This window comes from Barbus barbus, assembly GCF_936440315.1.
Source record: "Barbus barbus genome assembly, chromosome: 9".
Lineage (NCBI taxonomy): Eukaryota > Metazoa > Chordata > Actinopteri > Cypriniformes > Cyprinidae > Barbus > Barbus barbus.
This window is the reverse complement of record NC_136737.1, coordinates 8807657-8823510: the sequence shown is the minus strand read 5'-3', so window position 1 is coordinate 8823510 and position 15854 is coordinate 8807657. Positions and strand designations below refer to the sequence as shown.

The 15854-nt window shown below is 37.8% G+C and overlaps 2 protein-coding genes across 2 annotated transcripts in view; both read left to right on the top strand.

Annotated features, from left to right (window-relative positions):
- The window catches only part of LOC306874987 (uncharacterized protein), a 127589-nt gene that overhangs the window by 99647 nt on the left and 12088 nt on the right, over positions 1-15854 (top strand). The window lies entirely within an intron of this gene.
- The window catches only part of LOC306874988 (uncharacterized protein), a 172322-nt gene continuing 163472 nt past the window's right edge, over positions 7005-15854 (top strand). The window contains exons 1-3 of the mRNA XM_079425335.1: positions 7005-7320; positions 13344-13670; positions 14934-15278. Of these exons, the coding sequence (XP_079281461.1) occupies positions 7275-7320; positions 13344-13670; positions 14934-15278 (718 nt within the window). The 5' untranslated portion in view covers positions 7005-7274. The remainder of the gene's footprint in view (positions 7321-13343; positions 13671-14933; positions 15279-15854) is intronic.

Sequence of the window (15854 nt, the reverse complement as noted above, 5' to 3'; positions counted from 1 at the left end):
CTTTTTAAAAATAAATCCTTATTTTTCCCAAATTGGATCAATAATAATATTATTCTAGTTTCTCAGTTATTAAACTCTGATGGTTATTTATATTCTTACTCTGAATTTCTAAATAAATATAATATTCCCGTCACTCCTCGAGAGTTCGCCATTGTAATGGATGCCATTCCCTGTGGGGCCATAACTCTTCTCAAAGGCTTCGTTAGATCCCAGTTTTCTTTGTCAGAGATTCATCCTTTTGATACAGTGATTGGAAAGATTTGCTTTTTATCTCCCTCTTCCGGTCGGAACAAAAGAATTAGACAACTGTTTCAGGCTGAGATAACTTCTCTCCCATATATTTTATCCCACTGGAATGGTCTATACGATAATATTCCATGGAAGAAGGTGTGGACTCTGTCATCTAAATATTTAATAACTAATAAGGTGAAGGAGGTTTCTTACAAATTACTTCATCTTGTCTACCCTGTTAAGCTTTATATGAAAAAAATGTTTCCAGATATTGATTCTTTATGCTCCTTTTGTGAGGCTGAAGATGAATCTATGTCCCATCTCTTTTGGGAATGTACATATGTTAATTTATTTTGGAAGGATTTTTGTACTTTTGTATATGCTTTTTCTTCACAAAGTTTATTTTTGTTATATAAGGATGTCTTATTTGGTTGTCATAACTTTACTAAAGAAGACATGGACAGATATTATTTGATAAACTTATTCATTTTTCTTGCAAAATTCTTTTTACACAAATGTAAGTTTCAAGGTGCTAAACCTCACTTTCCTGTTTTCTGTAAGGACCTTAAATCTTACCTGGACACTCTTCTTACATCCAACAATTCCAAAGCTCTTAAAACTGTCTCATTGTGTCATTTTCATAATATTTTCACGATTTTGTAACTAACTGTATTCCTAATTGCACTTACCCCTGGCATTGTTTACTTAATTTTTTGTATGTTCTTTATGGCATTCAATAAAAAAAAAAAAAAAAAAAAAAATTAGAGTTTCTTTAGAAGTTTGACTAGTCTTGATCGTTGTTCACTGCTCGGCCAGATCTTATGGCGGGGAGCGCTAAACAGCGCGACCAGTGCAGAAGACGAAGTTTCAAATAGCGCGCCAGCAAGCAGAGAGAGAGAACGCACGCACAAAGTTGGGTGTCTGTCTTTAACGGGCTGATTTGGGATCCAAGCACGGGCGATTGACCCAATCGGATTCTTCCTGTGGGGCGTTTAATCCAATCCCAAATGTTTCTGTAGGGCGGAGCCCCGCCACGCACGGCTCAGGTTCCGTGCATAAATCCTTTGCTGCATTATTTCATAAAATAAAGCACATATACTAGCAGACTCCTATAAGTGTTCTAATTATACATTATGATGAGAAAAGACCATTTTCATCCATACCAGATTATTGCTGACGCAACTAGCTTTCATTCGAAATCAAACATTAGATAATTGGCATGCACAAGAATATACCTTAATTTATATACTACATGGTTTAATGCATCGATTAAACGATCCTAAATTCCAAATAAATCTCACCAAGCATGTGACACTAACAATAGTGATCGTGAGATATTAGACATCAAAAGATTACAACAAAACCATAGATTCCAATAACACCGCAAGCTTATAAATGACATGAAAACAACCTCAGTATATATTATATGTGAAGTGAAGTGAAGTGACATACTGCCAAGTATGGTAACCCATACTCGGAATTAGTGCTCTGCATTTAACCCATCCAACGTGCACACACACAGCAGTGAACACACACACACACCGTGAACACACACACACCGTGAACACACACCCGGAGCAGTGAGCAGCCATTTATGCTGCGGCGCCCAGGGAGCAGTTGTGGGTTCGGTGCCTTGCTCAAGGGCACCTCAGTCATGGTATTGAGGATGGAGAGAGCGCTGGACATTCACTCCCCCCGAGACTCGAACCCGCAACCTTTGGATTACGAGTCCGAATCTTTAACCATTAGGCCACGACTTCCCCATTATATACATTGTTTTTGAGTATATTGCTTCAATAGCAGAAACTAGTATAATTTGTCGCTTTTAAAATGCTTTAACTCAAAGGTTTGAGTCTCTTTATCTGTTAATACGCTGAAAAAGGTGCGTTCCTCTTTTGGAATGTGAGGAGAAGTGCGAGGTCATGGGAGTGTCACGACGGTGTGTATCCATGAAGTGAAGGCTTTCCTGTAGCTCAAATAGTAGAGCATGGCGTTAGCAACACCAAGATCATGGATTCGATTCCCAGGGAAAGCAAGAGCTGATAAAAATGTAGAAACTGTAACTTGAATGCAATGTAAGTCGCTTTGGATAAAAGCATCTGCTAAATGCGTAAATGTGAGTATGGATCATGGTTTTGTCTAATAAGTGATTTAATGGATCAATGCACCTAAACGAAAGATCAAGCGACGAAAGAGTGCAGTGCAAACAACTTTTGTGGGTCAAGTTATGCTCCCACTGAGTGCTGTTGATAAAAATAAAATAAAAAATATTCACAAACTATTGTCATTACACAGAAATTACACATGAATTGCCTAAATACCATGATTTGCATTACAATGGATAAACTTAACTGATCTAATCACGCCCACACTTCCTATGAACTCAGTAGGCCTATCCATAATATTATATACGTACACATTATATTCACATTCCTCATGACTGTCTTAAACCTATATAATATTATAGATTTGGCATATATCTGTTTCAGTATGGTATTTTTCCCGGACATACCAGGATTTCTACATTGCCTAAAATATCTAGGTTTTGGCTTTGTTTGCGTGTGGTGTATGACTTCGGTTCCTTATGTTTTCGAAACGCTCTCGAGGTACTTTGAATCAAACCAATATAGAAATCCTGGCCAGGACATGTCCGGGAAGAATGGCATGTATGGTCACCCTAATTTCCGCATAGTCATGACTGATAAAGTGTTATGATGTTATTGAACAAGTCCTTACAATTTGAAGTGTCACGATGCATTATAAAACTTAATTTAACTTTATAATAATGTAATATAGTCATTAACTTTATAATGTATGTTATTATAATGTGTGTGTTTAAACTGCTTTATGGATACTAAGTTCATACCTGTCAACTGTGTTACTTTGTCAACTGTGTTACTCATGTCAACTGTGTTATGTGTGGTTTTTATGTTATAAATCTTTTAAATGTGAACTACACTGTCAGACAAAAAGATATATTTTTGATGGGGGAAGTCGGAAGGCCTAATGGTTAGAGAGTCGGACTCGTAATCCAAAGGTTGCGGGTTCGAGTCCCCGGCCGGCAGGGATTGTAGGTGGGGGGAGTGAATGTACAGCGCTCTCTCCACCCTCAATACCACGACTGAGGTGCCCTTGAGCAAGGCACCGAACCCCCAACTGCTCCCCGGGCGCTGCAGCATAAAATGGCTGCCCACTGCTCACATCTGGGTGTGTGTTCACTGCTGTGTGTGCACGTTGGATGGGTTAAATGCAGAGCACGAATTCCGAATATGGGTCACCATACTTGGCTGAATGTCACTTCACTTCATATATCTGGAGATGATGACTTTGGTAAGGATGGTGAATAATGCTAAATTCAGCATATTGTGGATTTATGTTGAAGAAAGTTTCATCCTTCATGATAGCATCTCACAGAACGCCCATTATGATTATATTATATTTGTATATGATTGATGTTGCAAGTATTCAGTAAAAAATGTAATGCATGTCAAGTTCATGTATGATCATACATGAAATAAACTTTTTTTTTTGTGAAGTTTCTGTAACAACAGTCTAGTAGCTATGTTTGATTAAGATTTCTGATTAGAAAGAGCCCATCCTCATAACTTTATGCAGTAATGAACAGGGGAGATATTCAGATAAGTCTCAGTAAGCAGCCAGAGCTGTTTCTAAGGCCAATGTGTTTTCAGTAGTAGTTGTTTTATTGTATATGGTCATATTACATTTTTTATGTCATATTTCTTGTTTTAAAAAAATCATTTACAATCTATCTAGAATGTTTTATTGCTGTTTGAATAAAACAAAAATTGTAAATCAAATCAGTCGTCCATTACAAATCATACAAGGAGCATGACTAGTACCTAGTGGACATTGTTGGTATAGCGACTAAAAATAACACAGAAACCTCATTTTTTTGTGATATCAATGTCAAATTTGGAACACAGCTTCTTTAGACTGAAGGCTTTTCATTTGACATGAAATTAAATTCACCACATTTTTTTTATGAAATATAAATAGATATTAAATTACTTTTTTATTACAACACCTATAACTTTTTTATTTAACATTTTATTCAACTTCTTTCACTTGTACAAGAAACTTCCAAGTGTGTTTTTAAAAACGAGCCCAAAATTAGGTTCATATTCCAAGCCGTTCCAGAATTACATTAATTTGAATCTGGACACCCCCTTTTCAGCTCTACCCCCAAAAAGGGGGGTGACACTTAAGGGGTTAGGCTTGCCAAATACTTAATTTAGCGCATTAAGGGGATATATTATTCAACCATCTAGTTTATTTATCAAAAAAGAATACTCATTTTCTGACTTCTTGGCTGACCTGAAATGTACCCCTAAATATAGAATGACTCATTAACGATCTTTGAGCAAATACTGCGCGATCTGAGTTGTCTCACTTGTGAACAAATTGTCACTTCAAATCTGTATTCACATTTGATTTTCTAACCAAATCCATGAGTTTTGTATTATCATAGTAGGTTAAATTAAGTCAGTGTATAGTCAGTGGAGGTTGGTTAAAGGACATGTGAAATGTTACTGCATTTACCCTTTTTGATAGAATAATTGTTATTAATAATCATGATTATAATTTTTATCAAGATAATCGCGATTATCAGTTTAACCATTATCATGCAGCTCTACTGGATGTCTTCACTGTATAAACAGATAGCAATGACAGACAGCAGCAGATTTATTTAGGCTGTTGTCTCCTTAAGACCTCAGAAATTCAGATAAAAAAATAGCGTTCCTAATAGTCAAGTCAAGTCACCTTTATTTATATAGCGCTTTTAACAATGTAAATTGTGTCAAAGAAACTGCACAATATCAAAATCAGAATCCTCTGGCCAACAAACCAGCAGTTCAATTTAACTGCAGCAAAGTCAGATTGTAAGGTCTCAACTAGTTCCAGTGGTCATTTGGTAATTCTGTATGTTGTCTGAGCTTTGGCATCCTCTTAGGTCCTCTGAGGGGTTGGCATTATCTTTTCTCAGGTGTTCGGTCATCTCAGATCATTTAGGGGTTGGATCCAGACTGAAGCTTCTGTCATTCCTAGTTACCATGGGATGTTAATCCCGTGGCAGAAACAGAGACAAATAGAAACATAATTAGCGTAGCTGCTGTTCCATCTAAGCAAAAATGATTTGTTCAACCCAAGCTAAAGAATAATAATAATGTACATTTGATCAGATATACTACAGTACAAGATTATAAAATGCATTATGTGAATGCTTGGCTAAAGAGATGTGTCTTTAATCTAGATTTAAACATAGAGAGTGTGTCTGAACCCCGAACGTTATCAGGAAGGCTATTCCAAAGTTTAGGAGCCAAATGTGAAAAAGCTCTACCTCCTTTAGTGGACTTTGCTATCCTAGGTACTACCAAAAGTCCAGAGTTTTGCGACCTTAAGGAGCGGGTTGGATTGTAGCGTGGTAGAAGACAAGTTAGGTACGCAGGAGCTAAACCATTTAGGGCCTTATAGGCAAGTAATAATATTTTGTAAATGATACGGAACTGAATAGGTAGCCAGTGCAGAGACTGTAAAATTGGGGTAATATGATCATATTTTCTTGACCTGGTAAGAACTCTAGCCGCTGCATTTTGGACTATCTGTAGCTTGTTTATTGAAGATGCAGGACTACCAGCTACATTTACATTTATTCATTTAGCTGACGCTTTTATCCAAAGCGACTTACAATTGCTATATATGTCAGAGGTCGCACGCCTCTGGAGCAACTAGGGGTTAAGTGTCTTGCTCAGGGACACATTGGTGTCTCACAGTGGATTCAAACCCGGGTCTCTCACACCAAAGGCATGTGTCTTATCCACTGCGCCATCACCACCCCTAGCTAGCAGTGCATTACAATAGTCCAGTCTAGAGGTCATGAATGCATGAACTAGCTTTTCTGCATCAGAAACAGGAAGCATGTTTCGAAGCTTGGCAATGTTTCTAAGATGGAAGAATGCTGTTTTTGTAACATGGGAAATATGATTTTTAAAGGTGATACAAGGTGATATTTGACTCAAAGTTATTTATAGAGAATTGTTTTTTTTACATTTGTATTTTTTTTTTTTTAAGTATGTCATCATATATGTTAAAGGGATAGTTCACCCAAAAATGAAAATTTGATGTTTATCTGCTTACCCTCAGGGCATCCAAGATGTAGGTGACTTTGTTTCTACATTTGAACACAAATGGAGATTTTTAACTCAAACCGTTGCAGTCTGTCAGTCATATAATGCAGGTCAATGGGAACTACATCTATGAGACAAAACAAATAAACATGCACAGACAAATCCAAATTAAACCCTGTGGCTCGTGACGACACATGATGTCCTAAGACACGAAACGAGCGGTTTGTGTGAGAAACCAAACCAGTGTTGCCAACTGCTTTCAATTAACAGTAGCTAAATGTCACTAGATGACATCATAATGCCATCATAATGCCTGATCTATATAAATATGATTAGAGATCAGTGGGCAAGATGAGAACTTGTTATTTACTTGTTATTTTTGTCATTGTTATTTAAGTGCAAATAGCTATAGATTATATTTACACTATGTTAAAATAGCAGGATTTTCTGCTATTTATACTACTTGTTGCAAAATAGTGGCAATTATCTGCACCTCAGTATTGTATTACATTATAAAACAGTATGCAATAAACACTTGGTGCAAATAGCCTCTGTCTAATATAAATGGACTGAAGAACAGCAGGTGGCAGTAATGCAACAAAACGGATGCCAGCTGCCTAAAACCCCAACGAAGAAGAAGATTTGCGTCTCCGATAACGGTCTTTAGTTCCGCTACAGGCCTTAAGATTTGGAAACGTAAACTTCTGCTTCTTCTTAAGTAGACGATATATCGTTATGTGTATGAGTATTAATTCGCGGTCGGTATAAACATCTCTGTGTTGTTTTTAGCGGGTTTTGCTCACAGTCGTCGCTCTCAGTCGGAAGGGTGTGGTTCAGAAACAAACACGACGACTTTTAATAATACTGAAGACAGATTTTGTTGGAATCTACGACAATATGAAGGAGATTTTCAAAAGCTTTCAGTTTTTGTTACTAATGTGCGGTAAGTGTGTGATTTCTGTTTATTCTTGAACACTTTCGGTTTCGCTTTAGCTGATGCTCTTTTCTTGGAGCTCATTACAGTATTAAATATGATCACATTCATCCATATATCCTGATCGGACCGAGGGACATGTCCTCCTTCACCTTTTCTAATTACTTGTTTGTCCCCTTGACCTTTTTTTCGAGACGCGTAGACATGCTGCACAACCAGAGGCTGCAGTTTCAGGACCGCAGTTTGAAGACTTTTATTTTATTTTTTTGTGACCCCGCCATCTAGCCAATGCTATTCCAATACAGCAGTGGTTTTTAAACATGAGCTGCAAGCACCCTTGCCCTCCACATTTTGCATATCTCCCTTGTTAGACACACCCAATTCAGATCTCGCAGTCTCTTCTAACGAGCTGATGAGCTGAATCAGGTGTGATAGATAAGGGAAACATACAAAATGTGCAGGACAGGTTTGAAAACCACTGCAATAGAGCTCATAATATATCGAGGCTGTAACTGGTGCCAAAGGTGCTTCTGCTTCATGTGATTATTTTTTTTTTATAAATTTGCAAAAATTTCGAAAAAACTTACTTTGTGTTGTCATTATCAGAATGAGCTTTATTGGCCAAGAATGTTTACACATACCAGGAATTTGTTGTAGTGACAGAAGCTCCACAGTGCAACAGAAAGACAGCAACAGGACAGGAGACAGATAATAAAAACAAAATAACAACAAATAACCAATGTACAAAGCAGCAATAATAATAATAATAAATAATAAAAATAAAAAAAAAACACACAATATATAATATAGACAACTATGTATGTACAGGTCAAGTATTAGAAAAAATACAAATAAAATTAGTGAGTGTGGTGAATGGATAATGTATTAGTTGTGTGTTCCACGTTTATTGTTGAGTGTTCATGAGATGCATTGACTGAGGGAAGAAACTGTTCCTGTGTCTGGTCGTTCTGGTGCTCAGAGCTCTGTTCAAAGAGGGAGTGTGCTGGATGTGAGGGGTCCAGAGTGATTTTGCCAGCCCTTTTACTCACTCTGGATGAGTACAGTTCTTGGAGAGTGGGGAGGGTTGTACCAATGATTCGCTCAGCAATCCGGACTACCTTCCGTAGTCTTTTGAGGTCAGATTTGGTAGCTGAGCTGAACCAGACAGTTATTGAGGTGCAGAGGATGGATTCGATGATGGTGGAGTAGAACTGTTTCAGTAAGTCCTGTGGCAGGTTGAACTTCCTCAGCTGGCGAAGAAAGTACTATCTCTGCTGGGTCTTCCTGACAATGGAGTCTATGTGAGTGTCCCACTTCAGGTCCTGAGAGATGGTGCTGCCCAGGAACCTGAATGGCTCCACTGCAGTCACAGTGCTGTTCATGATGGTGAGTGGGGGGAGTGCAGGGGTGTCATCTCCACAGTTTTGAGCGTGTTAAGCTCCAGGTTGTTGAGACTGCACCAGACAGCCAGCTCCTTAACCTCCTGTCTGTAAGCAGACTCGTCACCGTCCTGGATGAGGCCAATCAGTGTGGTGTCGTCTGCAAACTTCAGGACCTTGACAGAGGGGTCTTTAGATGTGCAGTCGTTGGTGTAGAGGGAGAAGAGCAGTGGGGGAGAGAACACAGCCCTGAGGAGCTCCAGTGCTGATGGTTCGAGTGCTGGATGTGGATTTACCAAGCTTTACTAACTGCTGTCGGTCTGTCAGGAAGCTGTTGATCCACTGGCACTGTGTTTCTTTGAAGGGTTTCCGTGATAATGGTGTTAAAAGCAGAGCTGAAGTCCACAAACAGGATCCTCACATAAGACCCTGGTCTGTCTAGGTGTTGCAGTATGTAATGCAGTCCCTGTTGACTGCATCATCCACAGACCTGTTTGCTCTGTAGGCAAACTGCAGGGGGTCCAGTGATGTCCTTCAGATAAGCCAAAACCTTTCAAATGAATTCATGGCTACAGACATTGGGGCCACAGGTCTGTAGTCATTAAGTCCAGTAATTTGGGGTTTCTTTGGGACGGGGATGATGGTGGAGCGTTTGAAGCATGAGGGGACTTCACACAGCTCCAGTGATCTATTGAAGATCTGTGTGAAGATGGGGGCCAGCTGATCAGCACAGATTTTTAGGCAGGCTGGTGACACACCGTCTGGACCAGGTGCTTTCCTTCTTTTGTTCTTCCTGAAGACCTGGCACACATCATCTTCGCTGATTTGAATTGTAGGTGTGGGGGAGAGAGAGGTTGCTGGAGGTGTGAATGGTTGTGTGGAGGGGTGTTCTGGGCGGGTGTGGGGGTGATCGTTCAAAACGACAAAATAAATCGTTTAAGCCGTCTGCCAGGTGTTGATTCTCCAGAGTGCTGGGGGGGGGGGGGGGGGGGGGGGTGTCTTGTAGCTGGTGATATCCTTCATTCCTATCCACACTGAATCAGGATCACTGGAAGATAATTTGTTCCTGAGCTTGTCAGAATAATTCCTCTTTGCCACTCTGATCTCCTTTTCCAGTGTGTATTTGGCCTGTTTGTACAAGACTTTATCCCCCTTTCTGTGAGCATCTTTTTTGGCCTGACGGAGCTGTCTGAGTTTGGCAGTGAACCATGGTTTGTCATTGTTGTAGAATAGATGAGTCCTGGTAGGAATGCACATGTCCTCACAGAAACTGATATATGATGTTACAGTCTCTGTGAGCTCGTCCAGGTCATTTGCCGCAGCTTCAAAAACAGTCCAATCAGTCAGGTCGAAACAGGCTTGCTCTGTTTCATTAGTCCATCTTTTAACAGATCTTAATACAGGCTTTGCAGACTTAAGTTTCTGCCTGTAGGACGGAATAAGATGAACCAAACAGTGATCAGAGATAGGGATGGCTCGATACCATAATTTTGGCTTCGGTACGATACCAGAATGTAATACCTCGGTATCGATACTAAATCGATACCATAGGTGACAAATAACCAGCCTCAAAAGATAAGTGAATTTAGAACAGTTTAATTAAATATAATAATAATAATAATAATAATAAAAATAGATTCATATCTTAATAACTTTGTATCAAACTAACAAAAAACCTACAGGGAAATAGGTTACATTTTGATGTTGGAGAAAAAAAAATAGGCTAACTGAAGTAATAAGATGAAAATATATTAAAATCTTCTTATCTTTTCAGTGCAAACAAAATGTCTGACCTACCGGGAACATAGGTTACATTTTGACTGAGTTTGAAGAAAAAAAATACAACTGAAGTTGCGCAATTAAGGCAATAAATATTGCTTTATTGTAAAGTGTTATTCTAACGAAGTAATATTCAAAATCACATTATTATTTCACTCGCTCAGATTGTTTTCAGATTTCAGACTCAGCCAAAGAAAAAGCATTAAATAAATCTCACTCTCTCTGCTGCTTCTTATTAGCGGTCGACAGCGCGTCAGAAACATTCCCTTCATATCATTGATACTAAAATTAATATAGCAAAATTATTGCTCAATTCAAATCTAATTAATATTCGATTGTATGAAATGCAAGTTCATATATTACGTGACCAAAACTTCACTGGTTCTAGCGTGTCTCTCATGCACGTTTGAGCTTGCTGTATCACATCTGAATGAGCGTTGATCAGTTGTAAATAAAAGTTCAAATTAAATCTGAATTTATGAATTATGCACTCACCTGAAAAGATCAGGATGAGCAAGTGACAAGTGCTTAAAATGGTTTGATGTGTTGTCTCTGTGGAAGCACATGATTTATAGCAACGCATGCATACAGGTGCAGTAAGGTAAGTTCGTTCACCTTTGTCATCTGTTTTGTATCCAAAGTAATGCCATATTTCACTTCTACTGTTCTCTTTGTTTATTAATTTCTGGTGCGTTGATAGTTTAATCTGTTTGATCCATCGCGTTGTTCTGTTGTCACATTTTACCGGTTGCGCAGCAATTTGGGAAGCACTGCAGCGTATGAAATACCGAATTGAGCAAAATGATGATATCGTACCGTTTGAAATATAATATATACCGGTATTTTTCCAGTACCGGTATACCGCACATCCCTTATCAGAGAGTCCTAAAGCTGCTCGTGGAACAGAGTGATATGTGTCCTTTATCGCTGTGTAACAGTGATCCAATATATTACTGTCTCTGGTGGGGCATGTGATATGCTGTCTGTATTTTGGCAGTTCGCGGGAGAGCTTTGCTTTATTAAAGTCCCCGAGAATGATTAAAACAGAGTCCGGGTGTTGTTGTTCACTCTCTGTGATCAGATCAGCGAGTTTCTGTAAAGCTGTGCTCACGTGCGCTTGCGGTGGAATGTAGACACTCACGAGAATGAACGAGCAGAACTCCCGTGGCGAATAGAACGGCTTGCAGTTAATGAAGAGCGTTTCTAGATCTGAACAGCACATCTTCTTTAACACAGTTACATCTGTACACCACCTCTCATTGATGTAAAAGCACGTCCCACCGCCGCGCGATTTCCCCGTTGATTCTGCGTCCCGATCTGCTCTGATCAGCTGATAATTAGGCAGATGTAGCACGCTGTCCGGTATGTCGCCATTCAGCCAGGTTTCTGACCGAAATCCATGCTGACGAAGTTTCACGAGCGCTCCGGCTCTCTTCCCCCGCCTGCGCGTCCTCCTGTAGCGTTTGACCAGAGCTACGGCTCCGCCAACTGCAATGTCCAGCAAAACGTCCGAAAAATCAAAAACCGGTAGAAGATTTTGTGGTGTGTTCTGCCGAATGTTCAGAAGATCATCCCTGGTAAAACTGATCTTACTTGAAAAACAAAAAACAGGAAAAACAAACAAAAACAGTACAAACACTGAAGAGCAACGCACAACAGCTGCCATCAGCGGCGCCATGTTGGATTATGGGGTATTGTTTGGGGAATTTTGAGTAAAATAATGAATTTAATCCATTTTGGCATAAGACTGTGACATAACAAAATGTGGACAAAGTGAAGCGCTGTGAATACTTTCTGGATGCACCGTATGTACATGCATACATGCATACAAAAAACAAAACAATAACAAACAAACAAAAACATATAGGGTCCTAGAAATGGAGTCCTGAAACTGCAGTCTCTGGTATTGCAGGAATACCCTACCCAGACATAGGGTTGTAATGGTATGAGATTTGCACGGTATGATAATCGTCTCAGAAAATATCACGGTTTCACGGTATATATTAAACAATAATTCTTATCATAACAATGTCTCTTAAAAGAATAAGAACAAGTTATTTGAGTGAACAAATCCTTTATTGCAAAAAACTTAATCATTTTAATGAAAGTAAGCCTCCCTTCTGAGGAAAAAAAACCAAAAAAAAAAAAAAAAAACAATTACAAAATAAAGCCATAAGCCTTATGTATATCTATATCACACTTTAACATTTTAATTAATGTTTTTAAATGTTATCAAATTAAAATTTAACAACACTTATTTTTGGCAAAGTGCTGCACAACAGAGGTATTCTAAGTAAAAACATGGACAAACATGATATTCCTTAAAAATAATGTTTAAATTAATTATTATAAAGAATATTAATATTATTGTTGTCATAGCTTTTAAGTACATTGTACAATGCTAATTTATTTCTGTCAGGACTTTAAGTTAAATTGAACTTTTATTTTGACGCGTTGTAGCAGACCTTTGAGTTTAGTGTATTTGTATAGTTTTTTTCTCAAATAAAACTGGTTTTCTCTCAGAGCAGCTCTGCTGATGTTCATGTTTATGTAGACGCTGAAAACACCATTAGTGTCATGCATGCATACTTCAGTATGTAGTAGATAAAACGGCGCCATCCATATCTACTTTTTATTTATCCATCCATCAGATTACGTGTTTTTTTAGCTGAAATAAATTGCATATGCGCGGTTGAGATTATTATATATATTTTTTTTCATTAATTTTATTTTTAAACCGTAAATATGCAAATGTTTACAGTATGATAACCGCGTACGTTCAAACCGCGATAGACCGTCATACCGGTATATTGTTACAACCCTAATTATTAGCAATGTTTAATCTCTGAGAAACTGTTTCTGTTTGTTCTGCAGGTGTGTTTGGTGCTGATGAAGATAAAGTGAAGCCAGTGTCAGTGATGGAGGGGGATTCTGTCACTCTAAACTCCGGTCTTAATCAAACACAGGGATTTACTCCGATACTTTGGAGGTTTGGCAGTCTGGGCTCTACCATTGCTGATATTGTTGGGAAAGAGATCTCATATGAAGATGAGGAGATATTCAGTGACCGACTGCAGCTGGATCCTCAGACTGGATCTCTGACCATCAAGAACATGAAAACCAAACATTCTGGTCGTTATAAAGCAGATATCAGCCACAGCACTGGGGGGTTGTCCTCAATATTCATTGTTACTGTCTATGGTAAACATAATTTTTGGTCACACTTCATATTAGGTGTCTTTAGCTAATAAATGCTTATGTATAAAAAATATAATTTTTTAGGTACAGTTGTGTTCATGTTGTATCACTTTTGCTGCTATTGAGGTTAGAGACAGGCTGGGTGGTTTGGTTAGGTTCAAGGGTGGGTTAAGGTGTAGATGTAGGGTCAACAGTATACTGATAAGTATAGATTACATGCAGGTATACAAATGCAGTGTAAAAACATGCATAATAATTGCATTATATGAAATTATTAATTTAAATGTTAGTAAGTAGTATTTAAAGACACAATATAAAGGGACCTGCTTTTTTAAAATAATTGAAACACAAATTAAACGGTAACACTTTACAGTAAGGTTCATTAGTTCATTACATTAATTAACATGAACTAAGAATGAGCAATATTTCTAAAGCATTTATTAGTCTTAGTTAATTTCAGCATTTACTAATGCATTATTAAAATCACAAGTTGTTTTTGTTAACAATAGTTAATGCACTGTGAACTAACATGAACAAACAATGAACAACTATTTTTATTAACTAACATTAACAAAGATTAATAAATAGTGCAAAAATTGTTCATGTTAATTAAAACATAACTAATGTTAAGAAATGAGACATCATTGCAAAGTGTTACCAACTAAACAGATTCAAAGTGCAACCAGCAATAATGAGTTATAATGTATAGCTTTATAACAGTCTTACAGAGCTTTAGTTTCACAATACTACAATTGTGTCCTGAACATCATCACAGCTGTGATTGGGCCATAAGTGATCACATGACTGATATTCAGAACAGCAGCATGATGAGGAGTGTGATGTGGATTTTATACTGTAGATCTAGAAAGTAATTAATATTGACTGACTCATTTCGCAAAACAATATAGCCCAATACTTTGTTTTATATCTGCCAGTAATAGTGTTAGATCCAAAACAAGTCAAAGCAGAATCAATGATTGTATAGAAATAAGAAATGTAATTCTATCTGTTGAACACAGACAAGTGCAGTGATTTAAACAGTGAAATGTTGCTGTGTTGTGATATGAAATAAGACGCCTCATAGCCAGTCATATTAGTCACACATATATCTAACCGTTGTACATGTCAAACTGATTACTTTTATTAATTTGCATATCTTATTTAGTAAGCATAAGCAGAATTAACCAACTGTAAAACTTAAGATTGTAGTTATGTGAGTAATGGTGTTCAGTATGTTGAATTTATCTGTGAATCTGTTTCTTGTAGAGTCTCCGGCTGTTATTGATGCTGCTAAAGGTGAACTGAAGATCGTGTCAGTGACGGAGGGATATCCTGTCACTCTTCAGACTGATGTTACTCAACTAACTGGAGATGAGCTGATAGTGTGGAGGTTTGGAGATGAAGGAAAACTCATAGCTAAACATGATATAGAGGCCAAGAGCTCACCATTATATGATACTGATGAGGCTTTCAGAGACAGACTGCAGCTGGATCATCAGACTGGATCTCTGACCATCACAAACACCAGAACCACAGACTCTGGACTTTATAAAGTGAAGATCAGCAGCAGAAAAAAAACATTACATAAGAGATTCACTGTTACTGTCAGCGGTGAGTAACTCAAGAGTTTTGAAGTAATGATTGTTTATCAGCTGTCTGAACTGTTGAACTGATGTGAATTAAAACTTCCATTTTAAAAGTATTAAAATACTTTATTAGCTAAAAAAGCTTGTTGTCACATAAATTGTTACACAAAGTGAAAAGGTGCAAAGTAAAAAACTTATTAAAACCGAACCAGAGTGAAAACGTCTCAGCCCATTGCTTTCTTTAATGCTCAGTGAACAAACAGCAACTGTTTTGTAAAAACAAACTGTCTCCAGCTGAGCTTAATCAAGGTTGATCTATTTTTGATAGATCTTTGTTCTGATTATAATTTTGTGTGGGCAACTCTCAATATTTTTCAAGTATTTTTAATTGTTTAATCTTCATCACTGTTTTTAATGTTTATTTGTAATTATCACAATCATTAACATTAATATCTACTTACCAAATTCACATTTAGATTATATAGTGCTGATGTTTCTAGTGTCTGTTATAGATCAGACACACATTCACTTTAATGTCTGTTTCTCTTTATCATTTCAGTACCAATGTCTCCAGGTGCTAAAGCAGGGATAGTTGGAGCTG